Here is a 25327-nt window from a genome sequence, read left to right as displayed (position 1 = left end):
TTCTTGACCAGCCAATCGTCGAGATATGGGAACACGTGCACTCCCAGCTTGCGTAGGTAGGCCGCTACCACCACGAGGCACTTGGTAAACACTCGTGGGGCAGAGGCGAGCCCAAAGGGCAGCACACAATACTGAAAGTGCCGTGCGCCCAGGCGGAATCTGAGATACTGTCTGTGAGCTGGCAGTATCGGTATGTGAGTATATGCGTCCTTTAAATCCAGGGAACATAGCCAATCGTTTTTCTGAATCATTGGCAGAAGGGTGCCCAAGGAAAGCATCCTGAACTTTTCTTTGACCAGGAATTTGTTCAGGCCTCTCAGGTCTAGGATGGGACGCATCCCCCCTGTTTTCTTTTCCACAAGGAAGTACCTGGAATAGAATCCCTGCCCTTCCTGCCCGGGTGGTACGGGCTCGACCGCATTGGCGCTGAGAAGGGCGGAGAGTTCCTCTGCAAGTACCTGCTTGTGATGGGAGCTGAAAGACTGAGCTCCCGGAGGACAATTTGGAGGCAGGGAGGCCAAATTCAGGGCGTATCCGCACCGCACTATTTGGAGAACCCACTGGTCGGAGGTTATGAGAGGCCACCTTTGGTGAAAAAATTTTAACCTCCCTCCGACCGGTAGATCGTCCGGTACGGACACTTGTAGGGCGGCTATGTTCCCGTGGATCCAGTCAAAAGCCCGTCCCCGGCTTTTGCTGTGGAGGCGCAGGGGGCTGCTTAGGCGCACGCTGTTGACGAGAACGAGCGCGCTGGGGCTGTCCCTGTGCCTGACGAGGCCTTCGGGCCGGCTGGTTGTACCTACGCTTCGCAAAAGAATAGGGTGCAGCCTGCCGGGCCCGGGAAAAACGTCCACCTGTGGAGGTGGATGCTGAAGGCGCCCGGTGGGAGAGCTTGTCGAGAGCGGTTTCCCGCTGATGCAGTTGGTCCACCATCTGCTCGACCTTCTCACCAAAAATGTTATCCCCCCGGCAAGGGACGTCGGCCAGTCTCTGCTGGGTGCGGTTGTCCAGGTCAGAGGCACGCAGCCATGAGAGCCTGCGCATCACTATACCTTGGGCCGCAGCACGAGATGCCACGTCACAGGTGTCATAGATACCCCTGGACAGGAACTTTCTGCACGCCTTCAGCTGCCTGACCACCTCCTGATAAGGCCTGGACTGCTCCGGCGGGAGCTTCTCGACCAGGTCCGCCAGTTGTTGCACATAGGTCCGCATGTGGATGCTCATATAGAGCAGGTATGACTGGATGCGGGTCACGAGCATGGAGGATTGGTAGGCCTTCCTCCCAAACGAGTCCAGAGTGCGAGACTCCCGCCCCGGGGGCGCCGAGGCGGTATCCCTCGAACTCCGTGCCCTCTTGAGAGCAGAATCCACGACCGCCGAGTCATGGGGCAATTGTGGCCGCATTAGCTCTGGGTCAGAGTGGATCCTGTACTGGGACTCTGCTTTCTTGGGAATGGTGGGGTTAGTTAAAGGTCGCACCCAGTTCCGAAGCAGCGTCTCCTTAAGGACATTGTGCAGCGGCACCGTGGAGGACTCTCTAGGTGGTGATGGATAGTCGAGGACCTCGAGCATCTCGGCCCTCGGCTCTTCCACAGAGACCACGGGAAAGGGAATGCTAATAGACATATCCCGCACAAAGGAGGCAAAGGAGAGACTCTCGGGGGGCGAGAGTTTCCTCTCCGGTGAAGGCGTGGGGTCCGAGGGAAGGCCCGTAGACTCCTCTGAGGAGAAATATCTAGGGTCCTCCTCTTCCCCCCACGAGTCCTCATCCTCGGTGTCGGACATAAGCTCATGTAGCTGAGTCCTGAACCGGGCCCGGCTCGACGTCGAGGCACCAGGGTCTCGGTGTTGTCGAGCGGCGGACTCCCGCGCCGGCGGGGACGGAGCTCCCTCCATCGACGTCGACGGGGACTCCACCTGCGTGGCGGTCGAGACCGGCACCGCAAGCAGCGGCGGTGTCGACGGCCCCGGCGCCGGGCTAGAGCTCGCCGGCGCCACAGTCATCGGCGCCGAGGGCGCAAGCACCCCCGGCGCCGGCACAGCCTGGCGCATCAGCCCTTCCAGGATCCCCTGAAGGATGGCTCTGAGGCACTCGTCCAGGCCCGCTGCCGGGAAAGGCGATGGGGCCGGTAGGGGTGTCGGTGCCCGAATCTGGTGGGAGCCAGGAGACGGCACCGAGGTGCCGGGACCCTGTTGCGTCGGCACCTCTATCACCGACGGGGACCTCTCCTCTCGATGGAGACGCTTCGGCGTCGACTCCTCTCCGATGTGCATCGAGGGCGACCGGTGACGGCGCTTCTTATCCTTCTTCCGATGCCCGTCACCGGCGCCGGGAGGCATGGAGGAGGAGGATGAGGATCCCCCTCGGTCTCGAGGAACCGGGTCAGACAGGGTTCGGTCCCGTGGGCCATGGGCTGAGGGAGTGACCGGGGCCGACTGCCCACGCGGCCTCTCACCTCTACCCTCACCGGAGGACCGGCGGGCCGACGGGACCTGTTCTCCTGGGGTCGATGCCATCGGTGCCGATGTCTGGGGCATCGATACCGGTACCGAAGGACCGGGCGTCGATACCGATGCCGTCGAGGTCGACGTCGAGGGGCCGGCGCAAGTTCCAAAAATACGGTCCCGTTGAACTTGCCTCACAACCTGAGTCCGTTTCCGGAGACCGAGACACAGGGGACACGACTTGAAATTGTGCTCCGGCCCGAGGCACTGGAGGCACCAAGCGTGGGTGTCGGTCTGCGAGATGGGCCGGCCGCACCGACCACACTTTTTAAATCCACTCGGGACCTTCGAGGACATCGACGGAAAAATCGCATCGGCGAAATTAAAGTCGTCGATGGTGGCGGAAATCACACCTCGAAAATGAAAACGACCGTGCGGCCACTAGGCCGCAACGCAACGTCCCCGCTGGAAGCGAGGGAAAATGGGAGCGCGTGCTCCTTTTTTTTTTTTTTTTTTTTTTAGAAAGGAAAAAGTGGAGCGCGCGGCAATTAAATAAATATAAAAGAAAAAAGAGAAGTTCGCGTAAACGCGACGGTTTTTCCGGGGCTGAAACAGAGAGAGCGGCACAGGCACGACTCTCTCCAGGTGCGGAAAAAAAAGGAACTGGCGGGAGCGGTCGCGCACGGGCGGGAAGACGGCCGCGCATGCGCGGTGGGCGTGTCCTGCGTGCCGACCGTCCCGCGAAGCTTTTTTCCGGTTGGTGGGGGCTGCCGCGGACGTCACCCAGTCGTGAGAACAAGCAGCCTGCTTGTCCTCGGAGAAATGATTATTACCATCAGTAGTAGTAGAATGCATATAAAGTGATAATGATGGCATCTCACTCCTGTCCAGCTGAAAACTATGTATCCTGATACTACTGATTTGTGTTGGAGGTAGGCCAAGTCAGCACCTTCCTTCATATATCTGGTGGATGTGTCATAAGTTAGGGAGCTACTAAACGGAAGTTATTCGGTGATTGGAAAGAGAACTGGATACTGTTATTAGAAAAGACCCTAAAATATGTTTGCCGGGTTTGAGAAACAGATAAGGACCCAAACGGCAGTGCAGGCTGAAAGAAATGGGGCTGGCGGCTGCGAAATATGAGACTGCTACAAAACGGAAGCAGGTGCTTGGACCTACAATTCAGACTCTAAATAAAAACTGTGGGAGAGCTGGAGAAACTAACAGATAAAACGAAAAGGGTGATCTGATTAAACAAATTATGAATGGACTCACCTGGTTACACTTTGGGGAGGGGGGATAGGAGGAAACCAGCAGCAGAAGAGGACATAGTCTGAGGGAATAAAAGGATATGCTTCTAAGAAAGATCCCATTTGGAGTAGGGAGGGGGACGGATTGGGTGGGACAGTCTGTTATTGCTTAAGATGTTAGTGCTTTGATAATGAATACTGTATAGGTAGTAAAGGTTTTCTTAATGGTTGTACAATGGTTTATTATGCAATTGTTTGCAATAAAAATGTACTGAAAAAAATTATATGGATAGCAGCTGAATTTGTTGCCCTCCTTATAATTATTTTCCCCACCTCCAGCTGGACAAAGAGTGGGTTAGAAGAGACTGCTATGGTCAGGGGAGTTGAAAAGAGAGAGAGAGAGAAAAAGACTTTTAGGAATGGGGCAGAGAGCGACCAATTGCTGAAAAGGAGAGAGGTTTGAGAAAATGATTGCTGGGTATAGGGTAGGCTGAGAGACTGCTGTGGAATTTGAGAGAAACACTGCTGGTGCCAGGAAAGTAAGTTTCAAGAGACTTCTGGGGATAGGGATTGAGCATTAAAAGAAAACAAATTGGGGGGCTGGAGGGCCTAGAGAAAGACACTTGTGTGTGTGTTGGGCATAGAGGCACTAGTGAGCATGAAAACAGAAAGGTAGAACTACCATAGGATCCCACACAGAATGGGACCCCTGGAGATTGCTCTGATTCGTATCTCATTCTGGAGAAAGAAATTCTGACAATGTGGGGGTAATTTTATAAAGGTTTTTCTTTTTCTGCTTGTAAAGGCAGAAAAAGCCTTTTATAAAATTGTGCAGAAATATAAATGGGCATAAGTATGTATGGCACACGCATATGGTATGCTATGTGTAGGTGATCCTAGGAGTGTAGTTTGGGCAGAGCAGCGACAGAGTTGCAACATACCTATTTTGTGTATAGAGACATCACCTTCAGGGCAGGTTTAAACGTCGATCCAACCCTAATCGAGGGGGTCTTTTACAAAGCAGCGGTAAGCCCAACACATGCTTACCGCTCACTAATCTGGAACTACCGCTGGGCTACCGCAGCAGCCCAGCGGTAGTTCCCACCCCCAGAGCGCACCACTTCCATCACTACAAAAATATTTTAATTTTTCTAGCACCAATGTTTACCCGGTGGTAATCAGGCAGTGCTGCGTGCTGCCCGGTTAACCCCGGGTTAGCACGAGAGCCCTTACTGGCACCTCGATGGGTGGCAGTAAGTGCTCCCCACTGAAATGGCCGCATGACAATTGGTTTCACTTGACGTTCGGCCATTTCTTTAAAAGAAAAAGAAAAGGACAACCTTTTACCCACTGCGGTAAAGGGGGGGGGGGGGCTTCAGGGTGCATCAAAAACACATGCTGATGCCAGCTCAGGCCCCCTTTTACCGCAGCTTGTAAAAGGATCCCTTAGAGAAAAGACCTTTTTAAAAAGTCATGTCTTCAACTAAAGTTTAAAAGTTTTGAAAGATTGCTCAGCTCGAATAGGAAGGGGAAAGGAATGCCATAAAAAAAGGGGAGACAAAATAGAAAGCAAGGTACCTAATGGATTCAAGTTGTGCATTTCTAGGGCTGGGAAGAATAAGCCGAAAATCATTAAGACAGCAGAGTAAATGAGCTGGTGAATAGGAAATTGTGAGATTTGATAAATAAGGAGGAACACCCATCTTAAAAGCCTTGAAAGTCAAAGTGAGAAGCTTTAAAATAACACATTGTTCAACTGGAAGCCAGTGATACTTCTGCAATAAGGAGATAATGTGATTGAATCAACGGGCATGACAAAGACGACGAATAGCAGTGTTTTCAAGAGACTGGAGATGCTTAAGTTTGGAGCAACTACTTCCCAAATAACCAATATTACAGTAATCTAGTCATGTGACCAAAAGGGAAAGAATATGTGAATGAAAAGAGGTATGGTCAAAATACTTCCTGCTAGAGAGGAGTTGGTGCAAAATAAAAGACCAGAGATCTGAGGGGTGAAAGAAAGACTTGACTCGATTGTGATACCTAAAAAATGGAATGACTCTAACCGAGAGATAGGGGTGCCAAAAAGAGATGGAACAGGACCACCACCAGTAAAGCAGCAAGCAATGGTTTTGCTTCATATATGATCTTAAACATTTTTCTACTAGTTTGGTTTACAAAATTTCTGAATGTGGATTTTTGGTTATTGTTTTTTGATATTTCCACACTTTTTTGGCTGGCTTGATCAAAATTATGGAATGCTCTGGCTGCATCTGTTCTAGGTGTTAGGAACTATTCTGTTTTTGGTAAACTAAAAAAAGGTGCCCTTTTTTTTGTCAAATTTGTAAACTGGATATTGGCAAGGACTGAAAGTTTAACTCTCTATGGTTTATTTTGAATGGTTAACCAGGACCTGCTATGGGTTTTGGCTGTTATCTTATGATTTGAAATTTTAGATCTTTTTAAAAAGATTTTTGCAATGTTTACAAACCTGGATGGAAGATGGTTGTAATTGATTCTGTTTGGTTTTATGTCTTTATGTTGCATATGAAAGTGTTTGCCCAGACCATGACTATGTTTTTGATATGTGGATTTTTCTTGTATTACTGATATGCTGTTGACATTTTTGTGTTTAATGTAACGTAAATCTGTGTTTGTAAAATGCAAGAAAGGAGTGCCCTATAAACAATACCTACTTTGCAGATTGGTGATAAATTTATACAAGAAAGCATAAGCATAAATGTTTGATCCATTTTATTATTGCTCCTTCCAATTTTGCATGCATGAAAGATTAGTATACAAAATTGTAAATGATTTTCTTAGGATTCATGCTTTTTAATGGCTTCTATTGATGCCAGTGAACTTGAGAGACAGGCATCTCTGCATGACCATAATACACAGGGAAAAAAAGGTACCCTGATATGTCTCGTATTTATGACAGGAAATGTTCTGGAACCCTTTTCTGCCTGAATAAAAATAATATGGACAACCCTTTTTCTATACAATGAAGAAATCTGATGAGAACATTAAGACAACAACTTCAAAGTTGCCTAGGCTTGGCTTAGACTAATCCAAAGATGTCATTTTACAGAACATTTATATATCAAAATGCTAAATAAGGCAGAAGGATTTTTCAAGTGGTGATGTTTCAAAGGAAGTACCCTTGCTCTCTTGTCTAGCATCCCCTTGTAAAATTCACAGTTTTACCTGCAAAGACACACGGTTGAATTCTGAAACTGCTAGCAGGAAGAAATTAATTTAAAAAAATACCCCCTTGCTTTTACAATGTTTTTTAAGCTTGTCCTAGATTCAGAGATGAGTAAAATGCAAGTTAAAAGATCCATCTGATGGGTGAAACAGAAAACAAGGAAAACAAATTAGCACAGTGAAGGGAAGCTTGCAACAAGATGGCATGTAGAAACAGCCAAATGATAAAACTAGGTTTTTTTTTACTAAAGTTTATTAAGTTTTTGCACTTAACACACCTGAACAGCAAAAATCAGCATGTGTTAGGTGCAAAGGCTGCATGCTAACTATTGGGGGGGTGCCCAGCATGTTCTGTGCAATTAATGCATTGTCATTATCGTGCATAGAGCCTAGTTACAATTAATACGGCTGCACTTAGGGGCCATTTTACAAAGCGATGGTAAGCCCAATGAAGGCTTACCACATGCTAATCTGGAGCTACCACCGGCCCAACGCGGGCACCAGAGGAAGTTCCAGCCCTAAAACGTGCCATTTCCCATGTTAGGGAAAATCAGCTCGTATTTTTTAGCACGGGAGCCCTTACCGCCGCCTTATATATGGCACTGAGTTGCATGGCAAATCTGGAGTATCCAATTTGCACATGCAACTTAATTGATTAAAGAGCCAATCAGCACCGATAACTGGGCAACAATTATCGGCACTAATTGGCAATAATTAGAATTTACACATGCATCTATTTAGGTGTATTCTATAAAGAGATGCATGTAAATTCCTGTGCACAGATCTAAAAATGGGGTGTGGCCATGGGAGGGGCAAGGGCAAGTCGGGGGCATTCCGAAACTTTTTGTGCGTTGTTATAGAATTAGCAGGATCCGCGTCTAATGTACATGTGGGTATTTACACCAGGTTTTCATTGGTGTAAATGATCACGCTTAAATGTAGTTGTGGTTCCCAGCGCTAAGCATTATTCTATAAACCACAACTAAATGTAAGCGTGTGTTATAGAATAGTGCTAAGTGTCATTTTTTTCAGCGCCAATTTTTTAGGTGCCATTTATAGAATCTCATCCTAAATGCTTAACGCACTTTAGTAAAAGGACCCCTTAAAAGTCTTCAGTGAAGCAAGATCACATCATGCAGAACATTTACAAAATAGGCCATTCACCACTGAGCACTTTTACCAAAGCATGCACAACACACACAACATGGAATCATGCATCTGAGTGCAAGAACTACATGGTCACCCTACACATGGAGATAAACCACTGTGCAGTGGCATCTCAATCTCCAGGCAATGAGACCTCCCAGAAGAGAAAAGGAAGAGGCTATGTGAAAAAGCAGACCAGGACAAATATCAACACTGGTTGTGTAAGATGAAACCAACACACTCCACAGGCAGGACATGTTTGAACTTCCCCACCCAAACACTACAGATGGCTGCTGAAGATAAAGATTCTGGCCATACCTTTGTCAGCCTCAATTGCCTCAACTGTGGCTGTACAGAAGTGATCAGGTGCATGCAAAATGAAGGAGAAAGGTAAAAAGTGTAATATCGCATAGCTGAAAAGTCTCTGGTTAACTTTACACAGCTAACAGCTGCACATTACTGATATTTTAAACTGAAATGTAAATTCATGACTGAAACAAAGAACACCAACAGAGTGACAGAGTTGATCAGACCTATGCATGAATATTCCATAACATGCATAGTCTGCATGTTCATTATACATAACTACTATGTCTCTAAGACACTTCTAACCCTCTCCCTTCTACTCTCAAATCATGGAACAAAGGAGTGTCAGAGATTTATTTAGGACAAGTATGGTACAGCAGAGATCTGCACAGCCCTAGTTTCACTGTTCATCAGCAATGAACATCTTCCTAGTGAAAAAAGGGAAATAGAACACTGTCTGAATAAAGCACAAGGAGTAACCACACAGGTGCATTCCTTCTCTGCCACATTCAACCTTAAGTCACTCTAAATGCTGGCACAATGATTCAATCTCAGGTTGGAGAGTCAATTTTGGTCATGGAGGAAATAACCTGCCAGCCTCTATGTGAAATGTGTGGGGTGGGGGGGGGGGGGGGGGGAGAAATCTCATATGGAACACTGAAGGTGGCAGATTGAAAATGACCAAGTAGATGAGCAATGTGTTTCACATCCACATAAGCACAAAATTTAAAGAGTAATCAGCACAATAACCTAGTGTGAGGAAACCAGGGGCAGTGAAAACTACAAGACACCAGCATGGCACACAATAAAGCCTGTTGTACTGCACCCAACTCTGCTCGAGTTTGGACTGATCTGCATCAGAAACTAAGACCTAATTATTTGTTATTGTCTGGCATACCATTCCCTTCATTGACTGTAGACATTACACCCTTGATGCAGGTGTTTGCCTAAACATGGCTGCATTGGACCTGTCCAATAAACTTTTTACTTTGTGACACACTGGTCTTATATCTTTGTGCTGCTCATGGTTTCCTCATGGCAGGTTATTCTGCTAATCACTGCCTGTGTATCCGTGCCTCTATTTTGGACAAATTTAAACAGGACTACTGATAATAATGGAAGCGTCCATTTTGTACCACCACAGTAGATCAGACTGTAATGCTAACATGCTTCTCATTTCCCACAATGCAATGAACAAGCTGACATGGCTGCTCTGAAGCTGCAGCAGTACTATATTACACTCCAAAAAGCACTGGGAATCTTCTTCTTGCTCATTGGTTCTCAACCCAGCCCTCAGGACACACCTGGCCAGTTAGATTTTCAGGATACTCACTATGAATATGCATGAGATTGATCTGCATGTACTGCTTCCATTGCATGCCAATTGATCTCATGTATATTCATTGTGGATATCCTGAAAACCAGAAAGGCTGGGTGTATCCTGAGCACTGGGTTTAGAACCCCCGTTCTAGCTCATGATCTGCCCTTTCATCTGAATGTTAACAAACTTGATTTTTTATCAACAGTAGACAATGGAGTGGAAGAACCACTATAAAATATTTGCAGATTGCAAACTACTTAACTGGGAAAAGAACAACATTACAATCCTACCCTATAAATCTCTTCTTTACTGGTCCTCCAGCCCAGGAATCATTGAACCTAGAGTTCTCAGCCTGTTTTTCTCAATGTATAAACAGAGAGATGCAACTTCTAAGAACAGGAGAGTGTTTATACAGTGTTTTGGGACAGAGTTTGCATAAAAGGTGCTGTGCCTCTCTGTCCTTGTGTCTGTAATTTGCATTGGCATAGAGCTTGCATCTCTCTCTTGTACTTTACTTTGGAAACAAAATTTCTGTCTCAATGTAATGCTCCTTGGGAGAGAATTTCCATGAAAAGTGCCTATATCAGGACTTCCCACAATAAATATGCATGAGATAAATTTGCATACATACTGGGTTGCTGCTGTATGTAGATTTGTTTCATGTATATTCCTTGCGGATATTCTGAAAAAAGACTGGCTGTGGAATTACCAGAACTGATTTGGGAAGCCATGGCCTTATCCCTCTCTCTCTCTGAAAGCAGAAGCATTGCGATATCACTGGCACAGCTTGGACAATAATCTATCTGTATAGCTAAGTGGTTTAATTTAGGCCAGCAAAAATGTTTTAAATTAAACCACTTACTATTATATAACAGCTGAGTATCACCAGCTACTTACAGTGGCACAGATATTAAGCACTGCCATTTCTATGGATAGTGATGCTGAATCAACTGAGAAGAATCAACACTTAGAAAATATTCATGAGCCAGATTACAGGAAAAATCTACTGTCATCAGTATGGGACTTTTAGAAAGGCAGTGAAGACATTTTTATTTCTATTATCTTGAATTTATGTTGTTATAGTCTAACGTTTGGAGAATACATTTCTTTAGAAAGTTTGTTATTTCCCTGCTCTTTGTCCAGGGAATTTATTTGTTATCTGCACAGAACCCAAATAAGGTAGTTGCAAAATATTAAGAATCAAGATAAGATATATTTTGAGCACCATTGTTTTTATTTTCATGCAAAAATATAAGGCCACTTAATAAACAACCTTTTCTCTAACATATTTGTAAAACTTAAACTCTGTCCCTTTATATCTGTGCTGTGACGCTAACCTCACAAAAGCTCAGACAGTGGGGCAGCCCCTCTGTGAAACACCAAAAGAGGTGTTAAACTTGCTTCCACAACAAAGACACAGACATAGCAAGTCTAGGATAGCGATTTAATTAATGCATTTACAGACATACATATAAAGAAGCAAGGAGACAGACCTAAGGGGGCAGCTACAACTGCAAAGGGAGGAATCACGGTGTTACATGGAACAATATACGGAGAAAAATTATACACAGAACAAATAGCACATCACAGACTTTGGCAGTAATTACCAGGGTACAAAACCTAGGATTTGATAAACAGTGAAAGATAATTGGTTCGATAGGAAGTCTTTTTAGAGAATTCCAATGGGCTTTACAATGGTAGTGCTTTGTTAACTACAAAACTACACCTGTAAGCACATTTGTAGTATCTGAGTTAGATACAAAGTCAAGACAGGGAGAAGAAACCCAGGTCAACTCAAGGCTTCCCAATAGTGTAAACAAAACAGATTTGCTGTCAGTCTCCAGCAGTCAGGATTTCTAGCCCAGGTGGTCTCTGCTTCACCCCAGAAGAATGCCAAGCAGGGGAGAAGCACTCGAAGATGTTTCAAATATGTCCCTTTCTGCCTATGGCAGAAAGTCTCCAGTGTGCCCAATGACATAGCAGTAAGCTTGTGTTAGAACCATGCACGAAAACTTAGCACATGACTACCTAATGCAAGTCTGACGGAAAACATTTACTCCCCAATGATGTAATCAATTAGGCCTGGTGCTAAAAATGTGCACTAACAGGGCAGAGTAAACTGGATGCATATGCACATGGTTCCACACCAGCGTCAATTGGAGTCCTTGTACAAGACCTCCAGTTAACTCTAGCCCAGAACCAATTGCCTGATCCTCTCCTCTGGACATTCCTGACTCCCGGATCTCCACTTCCAAGCCCCAAAACATCCCCAGTGCCCCAAGTGGCTCAAAGATGTACCATGTGGTGTCAAGATGGCAGCACAGAGGCAGAAGAAATTGGGCATCGCTGGTCTCCCAACATTTAAAGGTGCAAAAGGAGGGGGATGGGGGGGTCTGGAAGGGGAGCCACTTGGACCATCAGGGTCATTTGTGGGGTTGGGGGGAGCAATTTGGGTCACCAGGGATGTTTTTGAGCTCTGGGGGTAGGGCGATGGGGAATTCTCTGCCTCTCCATCTTTACAACAGCCTTAAGATGGCATAAAGATTCAGTACTGCAAAATGATTTTAGCACTATTTTTGCAATTGGGAACAATTTCATATTCAGCTGTTTGCATGCAGTTTACATGTCCACTGCCCTCTATTTATTGCAATGGTTTTACATTCATTTTCAACTAATCTTTCCTCCTGCATCGAGTGTAAGATTAGCACAGGAGAATCAATGGGTGGTAGCTTACTGCACTGACTGACTGGCTCTCCCCCCCTCCCCTCACAGTGTGCTTGGCATTCTTCTGGGAAGATACCCAGTATCTGCGAAGAACTATGTTATTGCCCAATAGACTGAGGGAGGTGCACAGAAAGTGACTTCTCTGAGGGCAGACAGATCACTAATGGCAGAATTAGAATTGTGCTACACATTGTTCTTCATATCATACGAAATCCATGACCAGCATTAAAGAACAATTTTAAAAGGGGGAAAGGGGACTTGATATACCGCCTTTCTGAGGTTTTTGCAACTACATCCAAAGCGGTTAACATATATTCAAGTACTTATTTTTGTACCAGGGGCAATGGAGGATTAAGTGACTTGCTCAGAGTCACAAGGAGCTGCAGTGGGAATCGAACTCAGTTCCCCAGGATCAAAGTCCACTACACTAACCACTAGGCTACTCCTCCACGCCACAAAAGGGAAGAAACTGCACAATGTTGTATCCAGCTCAAGCTTAGTAAAAAAAGAAAACTGCAGCCTCTCTCTCAATTTGAATTCAGGGAGCTGTAAAGACTTTGGGTCCCTGTCTGCTGTAGTTTTCTACCCTGGTAAGCTGTTTGTTTCACACAGAAAGCAATGCTCAGATCAGCTGCTTAAACAGGATCTGAAAAGCAGGAGAAACTCCCAGAATGTATTGTGTGCAGTATTAGGGAAAGCGTATGCTGTGCCCCAGTCCCTCTGAGGCACAGAGAGCTTTATAGCATCATTACCACTTTGCAGAGTCTGTCGCCCGCCAGCCAAGACTCCGCTAGGTAACATTCCAGTGGGGGTCAGCCCCTTGAGCGTCAACACGCTTTCACTCTCTTCCCTAGGAGAAACACACAAATAAGGGCAAAGTCAGTGGTCGGCTGTCCGTATCGATACAGCATGTCATAAAGCAGGCAGAGTGGGAAGCTAAGCTCATTCTTAACAGCAAAAAACAAATTTTAAAATGATGAAAAACAAAGAACAAAGGGTAAGCAAAGTGCAATGGTAATCATTTTCAAACCTACAACAATCTATGCTGGATGGGATAAATAGGGGTGGGGGGTGGGGAAGGAAAGTGACAAAAAACAAGCTAACAATATTTACACTGTTTCATCAATACTGGTGCTGAGAAAATAATTTAGCTTCAGTGGACAGACCTCAATATTTACCTATACTCTGCTACGGGATGGATTTGTTGACAGGTTTCTTACGTAGACTCCTTATATGTACAGTGTAAATGTCATTCCTAGATTACCTTATTATGAGAAGCAGACTAACAGAAAATACTTAAATAAAAGCCAATGTCTTGAACACTTGTGCCACCTATACTGTATACGTGTATGGTGAGCTCAGAGTGATTGGCTTTTTTTTTTTTTACAGGACTCATGCTCCTCAGTCTGTAGGTACCAGAGCAAAACAGAGAGAGAGAAATATTTGCAGAAGGGAATAATAAGCAATAAAACAGATAAAGCAAAATAAACACATTGTGCATCACATGGCTTTGTATCACCATCCAATGCAGAAGTGCACACTGTACCCACCTGTTAAGTGTGTGTTTGATCAATCCTCCATGTTAGTCTATAAATGTTGGCATTAAAAAAATATCATGATGCTGCAGTTACTGAAATTCCCATAACTGTGTGTCAGAAGCTGTCTTATTAATCATGCTCACCATATATGATGAAGCAGATGCCCTAAATTTAGCCTGACTTACGATAAGAGCAGTCACTTCATTACACAATATGAAGTGTTTAAACCCACACTTCTGCTTTATGGAATGTGTGTCACTGACCAATTGAAAGTATACATAAAAATAAACTAAGGGAGCCAGTCAGCCAGGTCTGGGATTTGCCATCAAGTTGGTGTGCTTAGGCCTGTGGTGGAGGGAAGGTGACTGCTGCCAGTGTGGTAATCCTTCAATCAGTGATGCTGAGGGTCAGGCCAGCAAGGGCTGGGAGGGAATGGCAGAGACTGCTGAGGGGAGAAAAATAAGGAAAACCACAAAAGACCAGAGTCATCAGCAGACAGAATGAGACTGTATAATATATATCCTTCTTTCTCCCTTGCTTTCTTTCATATGATATATACTTTTTAATTTTAGCTGGCAGCTTGCTTTGAAGCTTGGAAATGCATTTGCCTTGTATAAAGGTAGGTGTCTTATCACTGAAATGCACAAATGTGTATCGGTGTTTGATCTGTCACCTCCTTCTCTTACTGTTGTTTGCTGCCTCTTATTTCTATTATCCCTGTCCTATGAAAGTTTTCTTTTTACATTTGGAGAAGACTAGAAGAAAATCAGCTGACTAGCTGCTTTCCCCTGAGGAGAGCCAAGGTAGCTGCAGGTTGCCCACAAACTTCTCTGTTCAGAAAAAAAAAATCTCTGAACTAAAATGCAGAGTGACCAAACTAACCACATAAATAACAACAATAATACTGACAATTATGTCAATATTTTGAAGCCCTTGTTTTCACACCCGTAGGAAACATCTATGTCCATTTTGGGGGCAATTCTATAATTTGATGCTTCAAGTTAGACACCTTGATGTTGTTTGCTGAGCGTCAATTCTATAACAGCAACTTGGCACCAAGATTCTGTTATAAAATACTAGCTTGAATCAGTATTGAAACGCTTACATTTATTTATAACATTCGTATCCCACATTTTCCCACCTGTTTGCAGGCTCAATGTGGCTTACATAGTTCCGTAAGTGGTGATTACCATTTCCAGAGAGGAGAAATACATAATTGAGGAAGAGGAGACAGAGTGGACTAGGTTATAGGAGGAAAGTTCGTCTTATAAGAACTGAAAGGTATTAGGATAAGCTTCATTTATAACAAATTAAACTTGAACAATTAGGAATATTAAACTATAGATCCGGATAATTTAGCATAAACAATTAAATCAAAGAATACACTTTGTATAGGTACGTTTTGTTAGTTGGCATTTAGGACGAGTTGTTATTGTATGCTTTCTTAAATAGATAGGTTTTCAATAGTTTACGGAAGTTCGCTGTGTCGTGGGTTATTTTTATGGATTTTGGTAATAAATTTAGGAATGTTGGCTGTTGAAAAGTTGGTGTGCTTAAGTGCACCATGCAGTGCATGCAACTTATAGTATTCTATAGTGTGTGTGCTTAAGTAGGAGATACCAGAGCTGCCGAAAGACAAAGCCAGGCCCGGGGCAAACAATGCATTGCCCCCCCCCCCCCCCCCCGGCTACCCACTGCCGCTGCCATAGCATCCCCACCTGCCTGCTACCGGCGCCGCTCCCTCACCCTGTTCAATATCTCTCTTGTCTTTCCCTCTTCCCCTCTGCAGTGTTCCAGCGAGCTGCCAGCAGCATCAAAGAAGAAGCAACTTACCTCTGGCTGGCCTCCAAAGTGTTTCCTCTGCCATGTCCTGCCTGTGCAGACACAGGATGTTGTGTCGGAGGAAGAGGGACAAAGCAGAGGGGGCCACCTGAAGGCAGGCTATTTTCTTTCTTGATGCTGCCAGTAGCCTGCAGGAACACTGCCGAGAGGAGGAGGGAAAGACAAGAGAGATACTGAACCGGGCAGGGAACAATTTAATGCTGGTTTGCGGGTAAACCTAGGGTGGCAAGGCCATTTGTGCCACCCTATAGCAACACTTATGGCTGGGCCTCCCTTGGCCCCGGCCCGGGGGAATCTTGCCCCCCTGCTCCTCCTTCTCGGCAACCCTGGGAGACATGCCCAAGCTCTACTCCCTCCAGTTACATGCTGTAGCACTTAAGCACACGTAACAGCATACATCCAGTTACAGAATTGTTCTTATTATGTTTTGTACTGGTGGAAATGCATTTATTTGATTCAGCTAGAAAAGATACTCATTGATAGTACCTGCACAAAGAATATTCCAATAAACATTGATTTTTGTACCCTCAGGTATCTACTACTTAGCTAGAAAATAAACACTTACCAGCCGATATTCAGCAAACCAGTGTTTTTATGTCAGCCACTGTCTATATTCCTGGATATTCAATGCCAGGCCATGTCCAGGCACCAGCACTGAATATCCGGTTTTAGGTTGGCCGCTAAAGCTTATGTAGTTAAGTGCAATATTCAGCCCTTGACCACATAAATTGAACTGCTTAAAGAAAGAACTTATTTATGCAGCCCAATTTAAGGGCTTAATGTTAGCATTTAACTGTATAAGTGCCAACTCCACCCCTGGAACGTCCACAAGATGGCCAGTTCTGGTGCAGGCACTAATTGAATATTCAGTGGTGTTAACCAGTTAAGTGCTGTGAACATTGGCGGTTAGCCACAGACAACGATTTAAGCGGGCAGAAGCCTCTCCTGCCTACTCTAATCATTTTGAATATTGATCGGTTAAATTTATAATTTATTTATAAACAGTTCAGAATTAATTTATTAAGCCGCATTGAGCCTGCCATGAGTGGGAAAGTGCGGGGTACAAATGTAACAAAAATAAATAAATAGCTCAGAATAGAGACTCTAAATATAATTCATTAGGAGTCAGCCATTTGAATTATTTTCAATAATTTACACCCACTCTCTTTTCTCCTTAATTAGAGTAAGAAATGTTTAACAGAAGTGAAATCCCGCAGTCAAGGTCATACACCTGGCTACAACTGTACGGCTACCAAAATATCACTCACAGGTGAATTAGGATTAAAGATTGAAATGATGAGAAAATACTTGTGAATAAACAGATATGGAAGATAGATGTGGTAAGGAAGGAGAGAATATAAGAGAAAGATGTGGCGGAGGGGGAAGATGATGGAAATAAATGAGAAAAAATATTTTCAAAAGAAAGGAAAAACCTAAAAAGAGTAACATTAAAAGGAAGCAGTAATGAGATGGGGAAAAGACAAAGATACACAAAAGTGTTTAAAATGTCTATTTGGTCATTCTCTGCCATTTTAAATTGCAACAGAATTTTGATTAATTGCTGCACAAAATTCCTTATCTTTAACAAAATATATGGAGGCCAATTTACTAGGCTGCACTAGTTTATTGTGGGAATTACCACATGCTAACAGCTAATGTAACATCTTAAAACAGTACAGGAAATTTCTGTGTTGAACAGCTAATGCAGAAGGGGGCGTGTAGTACTGTGCCTTATAACAGAGGTTGTTACTGCACGTTAACAGTTATCTCCACTTCAAGAATTGTAGCTAATTGCATTATTTTAACTGTCATGCAGTAACCAATTTTCTCTGTGTTAACTGCACAGCAAAATGTTGGGAATGCCCTCAAACAATTAACACAGAGGTTTTGCAGCTATCGCTCGTTAATTTTGGCAGTTGCCATGTGGTAACTGTAAAACCTTAGCTCAGCCTAGTAAATGAAGCCCATGGTGTAAATATTCCCTGACAGAGAACTCTGCATGGTGTTTAGAAAGCTCTATGTATATTTACCTGAGCACAGAGAAGACCCGGGCCATCTTGCCAATTGCACGTATCTTGTTCCTGATAATTTCTTTTCTGGCTGCCGCTGTTCCTACTTTCAATGGAAGAAAGAGAATCTCAAGCTATAGAACAGGAGAACATGCTGTACAGTTCAGAGCAAGATAACCACCTGCATTACTCAAATCTCATCAAAAATAACACTCAACTGGTTGCGGATCCTAAACACCCTTCAACTAGGGGTGTCAAACTATGGTTGTCAAGTGACTATGAACCGGTTGCGTTTTCTGTACACCTCTAATGATGATGCACGTGCATGCTCATCATCTCAAATGAAAGAAATTTATCTCATGTATCATCATTGCAGATATCCTGAAAACACGACCCATCTATAGAGCTCAGGGATCAGAGTTTGTACCCCTGCCCTAAACAGTGAGCATGTTGGGGGCTTTGCAAGGTCTTCTGCTGTCTCACTGCACAATATTCTGTTTCTACCTGCAGTCTCTTTTTTCAACATTCACTCCACTTGGTCTCAAACTACTTGATTGTTCAATAAGGATCCCAAGTAATTTTTATCATAGTATTCTGACCATTTGTAGCCAAAACAAGAAGTTCAAATTACAATTCTAGAAAGCATTTTCCTCAAAAATGGAAACGTTAGGAAGGATTGCTACTGAATGTGAACCAAAAGCTCATTTCCCTCGGTTGCAAACACAAATGACACTGACCTTGAAATGGGGGTTGAGAGCTACCGAGACCATCCCCTTGTATTTTATGCTATTTGTAAAGTTGCATAGAGTAAAACCCTGCAAGGGCTCACAGGAACCCACTTTGCCTCCTTAGCTCTTCTTTCTGTTATTGGTTTGCCAATTTCTCTCTGTCTGCTACACACTTCTCAGTAAAGCAAGCAGAACATACATGGCACGCCAACCAGACAAGCAGAGTAGGGTGGCTATCAGAACCCACCTGGCAAAAGTTCCACGTGGTGCTGTTTCCACACAGGGCAATGAAAAACAGATGGGTTTCTACTATCATATGGCCTGGAAGCACTTACCCCAGACATCCTTGCTAGAAGGGTTGCATCAGTTTGGGAAGGAGCTGAAAGCAATACACTGAAGTTTGTGCATAAGTGTGGGAATGAAATGGTAATTCCTGCTCTTGCACATGTATGAAAGAATCAATCTCTTGTACTCTACTACTGAGGTGAAGCTGAGGGAAGAAGGGGATATTTTTTCCTCAGCTCCACTGTGCCAAATATTTAGAAAACTGATCTTTACAATTAAATCTGGACAGAAGCATTTATACATTGTGGGGGTCCAAGAGAGATTTCTGCATTCTGAGGTGAAACTAATCCACAGAAACCTTCAGCCAGTCACAGGCAGGAATTAGCATATGGAAGATGCCAGCTGTTTCTTTTTTTGTGACCATCTCTGGGGAAAGGTGACTAAAGTCACCAGAAACAAAAAAGTAGGATTGCGTGGCCAGTATTCTCAGTGGAGGAGGGTAGTTAGTGGGGTCCCGCAGGGGTCTGTGCTGGGTCCGTTGCTTTTTAATGTATTTATAAATGACCTAGAGATGGGAGTAACTAGCGAGGTAATTAAATTCGCCGATGACACAAAATTATTCAGGGTCGTCAAGTCGCAGGAGGAATGTGAACGATTACAGGAGGACCTTGCGAGACTGGGAGAATGGGCGTGCAAGTGGCAGATGAAGTTCAATGTTGACAAGTGCAAAGTGATGCATGTGGGTAAGAGGAACCCCGAATTATAGCTACGTCTTGCAAGGTTCCACGTTAGGAGTTACGGATCAAGAAAGGGATCTGGGTGTCGGTCGTTGATGATACGCTGAAACCTTCTGCTCAGTGTGCTGCTGCGGCTAGGAAAGCGAATAGAATGTTGGGTGTTATTAGGAAGGGTATGGAGTCCAGGTGTGCGGATGTTATAATGCCGTTGTATCGCTCCATGGTGCGACCGCACCTGGAGTATTGTGTTCAGTACTGGTCTCCGTATCTCAAAAAAGATATAGTAGAATTGGAAAAGGTTACAGCGAAGGGCGATGAAAATGATAGTGGGGATGGGACGACTTTCCTATGAAGAGAGGCTGAGAAGGCTAGGGCTTTTCAGCTTGGAGAAGAGACGGCTGAGGGGAGATATGATAGAAGTGTATAAAATAATGAGTGGAATGGATCGGGTGGATGTGAAGCGACTGTTCATGCTATCCAAAAATACTAGGACTAGAGGGCATGAGTTGAAGCTACAGTGTGGTAAATTTAAAACGAATCGGAGAAAATTTTTCTTCACCCAACGTGTAATTAGACTCTGGAATTCGTTGCCGGAGAACATGGTACGGGCGGTTAGCTTGACGGAGTTTAAAAAGGGGTTAGATAGATTCCTAAAGGACAAGTCCATAGACCGCTATTAAATGGACTTGGAAAAATTCCGCATTTTAGGTATAACTTGTCTGGAATGTTTTTACGTTTGGGGAGCGTGCCAGGTGCCCTTGACCTGGATTGGCCACTGTCGGTGACAGGATGCTGGGCTAGATGGACCTTTGGTCTTTCCCAGTATGGCACTACTTATGTACTTATGTACTTATGAATTCTGTTAGAGCAAACAATTTGTAATGCAACAGTCCAAACCACATCCTTTTATGTGAAAAAATAAAGTTAGAGAAGTTCAAACATGTAACTTTTTCAGACAGCTTATGAACCCATGACATGAAAAATCAGCCAGTGTCAAAATTTTAGATCCACAACTTTAGTCACCTTTTCCCAGAGGAGGTCACATTTATTTCTTGTTAACATCGTGATAGCTCATTTTATATTTGTGGAGGTTAACCTAATCTTTCCCTTCCTATTGAACAACAGGGATTCCCTTATAATGAAATATTGTGCATCTGCATAATCTTATTTGACATTAAAGTATCAGGATATGTGCTACCTCAGTGGTTCTGTGGATACAGAAAATCTGGACTCAATTTCCAAGCCCAACTTCTATTCTTTGAGCCAACCAGGGCAGAGTTTGCTAGAGAAGCAAAGCTCATAGCACTGGAGGTGGGGGTGGAGGTGGGGAAGAGTCACATACATTGCACAATAGACAGACCCACAGGGATTCTGAGATAGCTGCAGTCTGACCTCTGGCAAAGGTCAGCCACTGTAATGGTAACTGAGGAGGGGATTAAACAATAGTGGAAAACACCCAAGGAGTTACAAGTTAAAGCTCATGGCCCTTGCAGGGGTTGGTTCTGATGGAGCTGGAAGACTAAAGAAAAAAAAATAAGAAACTTCCAGGACACCCTACCTTACCCATATAACAAGACACGTCATTCATAAAGGGACACCAGTTGGGAAGCAAATTCTAATAAAGGGAACAATTCTGAGATTATACTAAAAGCAGGCATACCTCCTGGAACATTTTACATCCTAACCAGTGTGCTGACATTCACTACTAGAAGCCTATCCTTTCACCAGCAGCAGGTATGCCAGTGTGCAAACAGCTGCATATTTCAAGAAAACATTCCCTGACAAACATCTGTAGCCTCCTGATTCCAAAGTCATCTTAGCCACAAGCACACATTAGGGCAAAAAGCAATGGGATTCCTCCCTTTTTTTTTGGGGGGGGGGGGGGGGCGGACCATGAGCAGCCAAGGAAATGTTAACACCAGGAAAAAAAGTTATCACAGAAACAGGAAGTCAAAAGTAATGCCCCCACCCCCTCATAAAATGTCAATCACTATTCATGCAGAACTTGAACAGAAAACAATTCACAACTGCATGGTTTAAGGCACACAAGACAGATGAGTGAAAATACAACTCATGCAAGGTCCAGGGATAAATGTTAGAATGGGGCAAGGGCATGAAAATCTACAAAGAAAAAGTTAACAGGGGAAAAAAACTCATCATGCACAGAACGAGAGATGTCCAGGAATATGACTTCTGTTGAAAGCAAAAAGCATATGTTTTCATATGTTTTTGGGAAAAAAGAATTATAACAAAGGTCAAATAAAAATGAAGAAACAAACTACTAGACATGTTGTTCAGTGTGCAGGTGTTCGGGAACAGCCAGCTTTACATTAGTTTGCAAAGTCATATTTCAAAACAGTGTTGCTCTGTGTGGTCTGTACCTTTTATACCGCCAGATATGAGTTGTTCTTCAGATTGGAGAGCCCAGAAAAAGAAGTGAATGATGCAGAAAAATGTGAGTAAGACAATAAAAAAGACAGATATTTTACTAAGCAGTGGTAATAAAGAATGAAGGTAGGAAAAGAGAATAATGGAGAAAATGCAAGGTTGCCACACAGAGCAATGGCATTAGTCCAAATAATTTGTGACTGAAGAGCAAAGAGGCAGCTCTGTTTGGTTAACTAAGCTCAGTACAAAAACCAGAAGGAGATTGCACATCAGAGGGCTGGACACAGGGGCTTTACTAGGGCTGGATTACAATTGTGGGTGCCCATAGACAAGTGGGGGGGGTGGGGTCCTCTGCACCCACTTCCATAACTGCCCCTGTAAAGATCCTGCCCTCTCCCCATGTGCTTCTTCACCTATGCTTCTATCTTTTAAAGCACCTATCCCCAAGCTGAAGTGACAACTCTGGTAAGAAAATTCAGGGCAGGGCCTGTCAGCCCTCGTGCACTGACAGGCCTGGTGGCATACCACTTTTTCCTCCCACACAGAATTCCTTTCACTGTGGAAACCTACATGAGGGGTGAGATGCTGCAGAGCCGGGCCTGTCAGCATCTGAGGGTTGACGGCCTTGAGCTGAATTTTCTTACCAGAGCTGCCACTATTGTTCAAGGATAGGCAATTAAAAGGAAAGAGGCCCTATGGCAGCAGCCCTGGATTGAGACATGGAACAGATGGAGACACTCTGGTGCCCATCAAATTTTTGCGTCCAAAGCAGATGCATATGTTGGCCATGCTTAAATCCCGCCTGGGCTTAACAAGTAGGTGCTGACTAGGATTAAATTCAGACAGAGACAGCTGGAGCTCAGACCTAGTAAATGTTTTTATGAGCTCTGAAAATCTCACAAAGGGCTGGTACTAAGTAGATGGCATGCCTACAAGTGGTGGGAGAAGCCTGGACCTAGTTTAGGAGCTTGAAACCTTGGGCACTAGAAAGAGGAGACGATACTGCGTGCAAACAAGCAGGAGGAGGAAGCATTACAAATTACACAGGATAGAAGTATGTAATAAAGTGCTAGCAAAAGGTGACAGGTTAAAGAACCAGAAAGATGGCTTCCTGAGCCCTTACGCCAAGCCCCCTCCCTGCCCATCTTCAAGTCTTCAAGTCTTTGCTTAAAGCCCACCTCTTCAATGCTGCTTTCGGCACCTAACTCTCACCTTTCAGGAAATCCAGACTGCCCCAATTTGACTGCCCCTATCGGACTGACTATTCACTTTTCCTTTAGATTGTAAACTCTTTGAGCAGGGACTGTCCTTTATGTTAAATTGTACAGTGTTGCGTAACCCTAGTAGCGCTTCAGAAATGTTAAGTAGTAGTAGAATGTCCTATATGCTATACCCAAATACAGATTTGGGTAACCTATTAGTTACACATCATGACGACCAATGCTTGCCATGAAAGAACAGGAAATGTACACAGATAGCAACAGGGCACCTCCCCACACACTGTGTAACACTGTTCACTTCCATGGCCATGCTGTGTCCCATAACAGCCATATAAACTAATGCACTGGGGGGGCAGTGGTAGTGATGATACGTACAGCTTTCTGCTTTTCTTTTCACCTCTGTGACACATACCCTGCCATGTTTCATTTAAATTCAATAGCCATGATGATTTTGTTTTTTATTTCATTAAAGAAAATCACAACTGATATTAGCGTTAGCAAGAGCTCTGAATCCTTGATACTTTCACATGCTCAACCACACTGCGAAGTCAACCAGAGCCTTGTGTGCATATAAACCTGGAATCATCTCTTACCCTCTTATATCCATACATTATGCCAGAGATGGAGAAATTAGGTCTTACCTGCTAATCTTATTTATTTATTTATTTATTTTAAGGCATTTGTATCCCACATTATTCCACCTCTTTGCAGGCTCAATGTGGCTTACATTTCGTCATGGATACTGGAAATAGCAGTGAATATACATTTGGTTTACAGACCAGTCTAGAACCTGAGGTTAGGTCCATCAACCAGTATATGAAGACAGAATACAGAGCTGTGAGCTCTGTCCTATATGGGTACCATTAAGCTGAAGCTTTCCAGTATGTCAACAATAAAACTATGGTAGTGCCTTTCTTGACCTTGTAGATTGATCTCTAGTCTGATTTACTGTCCCAACCTTTATTTCTTATCTCTGTTTTTTCTCTTCAGCGTACTAGTTATTACGAACAAAAACAACAAGAAACAGCTAAGAGAACAAAGCAGACTGAGAACAGAGGGAGAACCTGGACAGATCTGGTGAGAGCAATTTCTCCTTCTTTAGCATCATCACCAGACAAGCCCAGAACCTAATGAAAGCAGCAAAGCAATCTTTAACGTGAGTGGGTTTCTGCAACCTCTACCCTAAGAATCTGCATTCCAAACACAACTTACGATGTCACTGTCACATTCAGTCTATAGTGCTTCATGAATGAATACAGAGGACCACGTTGCCATTCTGAAAATGTCAATGGGTGCTATTGCACCCAACCCTACCCATGAAGTCACCTCACTTCTTGTGGAATGAGCTCTCAAACCCTTTGGGGGCTGCTTGCCCCCTAAAGTATAAGCTGAGAAATAGCTTCCTTGAGCTAATGTGCAATGGTCAGCTTAGAAGCTGCTTGTGCTTCTTTGCTTCTTCAAAAAAGGACAAATATAATATGCCAAATTTCTGAATCATTAGTAATTTCCAAGCGTCTCATGAACACTTGACAAAGGTCCAATAAATGGAAATTCCTAATCTCTTCTCCACACTTATCTCTTCAAAAGGAAGGACGAACGAGAAACTAATTCACATGAGAAGGAGGCACTACAAAGAAAGGATGCAACCGTTCTGGCAAGCTCCGGCCTCCATAAAACACAAGAAGGGATCTCTTTAAGAAAGGGTGTGTAGTTCACAAACCCTTCAAGCAGAAGCTAAAGCTAAAAAGAAGGCCATCTTCAGCATTGAATCTTTAAGTGTAATTCTCTTCATTGGCTCAAATGATGGCTGCTCCAATGCCTTTAGTACTAAAGTTAGGCTCTACTCTTGACAAGTGGCCTGCACTGGAGGGAAAAGACGATTCACTCCTCTGAGGAACTGAACCATATCTGGATGTATCACAAATAAACTCCTTTCCAAACAGCAGGGCCGGTTGTAGATATGCTGGGGCCCAAGGTAGAAATTAAGGAGGAGGCACCTGATCCCTTCCCCCTTCCTGCCCCTCCCCTCTGATCTCCCCACCGCCATTACAAAGATGCAGTTCTGGAATCTCTTACTCTTCTTCCCACCATGGTCTGTCTCCCTCCCTTCCACTCACCTTCCTAGTCAAAATGTATTTCCCTTCTCAGAGGGGCCCCGACACAGCAGCCATCCTCACA

The 25327-nt window shown here is 44.1% G+C and overlaps 1 protein-coding gene across 3 annotated transcripts in view; it reads right to left on the bottom strand.

Annotated features, from left to right (window-relative positions):
* The window catches only part of LOC115470367 (serine/threonine-protein phosphatase 2B catalytic subunit beta isoform), a 129480-nt gene that overhangs the window by 15379 nt on the left and 88774 nt on the right, over positions 1-25327 (bottom strand). Inside the window, exons 10-12 of one of the 3 annotated variants that reach the window (XM_030203470.1) lie at positions 17813-17897; positions 13155-13252; positions 8370-8399 (exon numbers count right to left, since the gene is read on the bottom strand). In XM_030203470.1, the coding sequence (XP_030059330.1) occupies positions 8370-8399; positions 13155-13252; positions 17813-17897 (213 nt within the window). Of the gene's footprint in view, positions 1-8369; positions 8400-12972; positions 13253-17812; positions 17898-25327 lie in introns of those variants that run through there. The other 2 variants (XM_030203471.1, XM_030203472.1) reach the window with 2 other exon arrangements.

Source organism: Microcaecilia unicolor, chromosome 5, assembly GCF_901765095.1.
Source record: "Microcaecilia unicolor chromosome 5, aMicUni1.1, whole genome shotgun sequence".
NCBI lineage: Eukaryota > Metazoa > Chordata > Amphibia > Gymnophiona > Siphonopidae > Microcaecilia > Microcaecilia unicolor.
The sequence above is the reverse complement of the archived record's forward strand: the minus strand, read 5'-3'. Positions and strand labels throughout refer to the sequence as shown.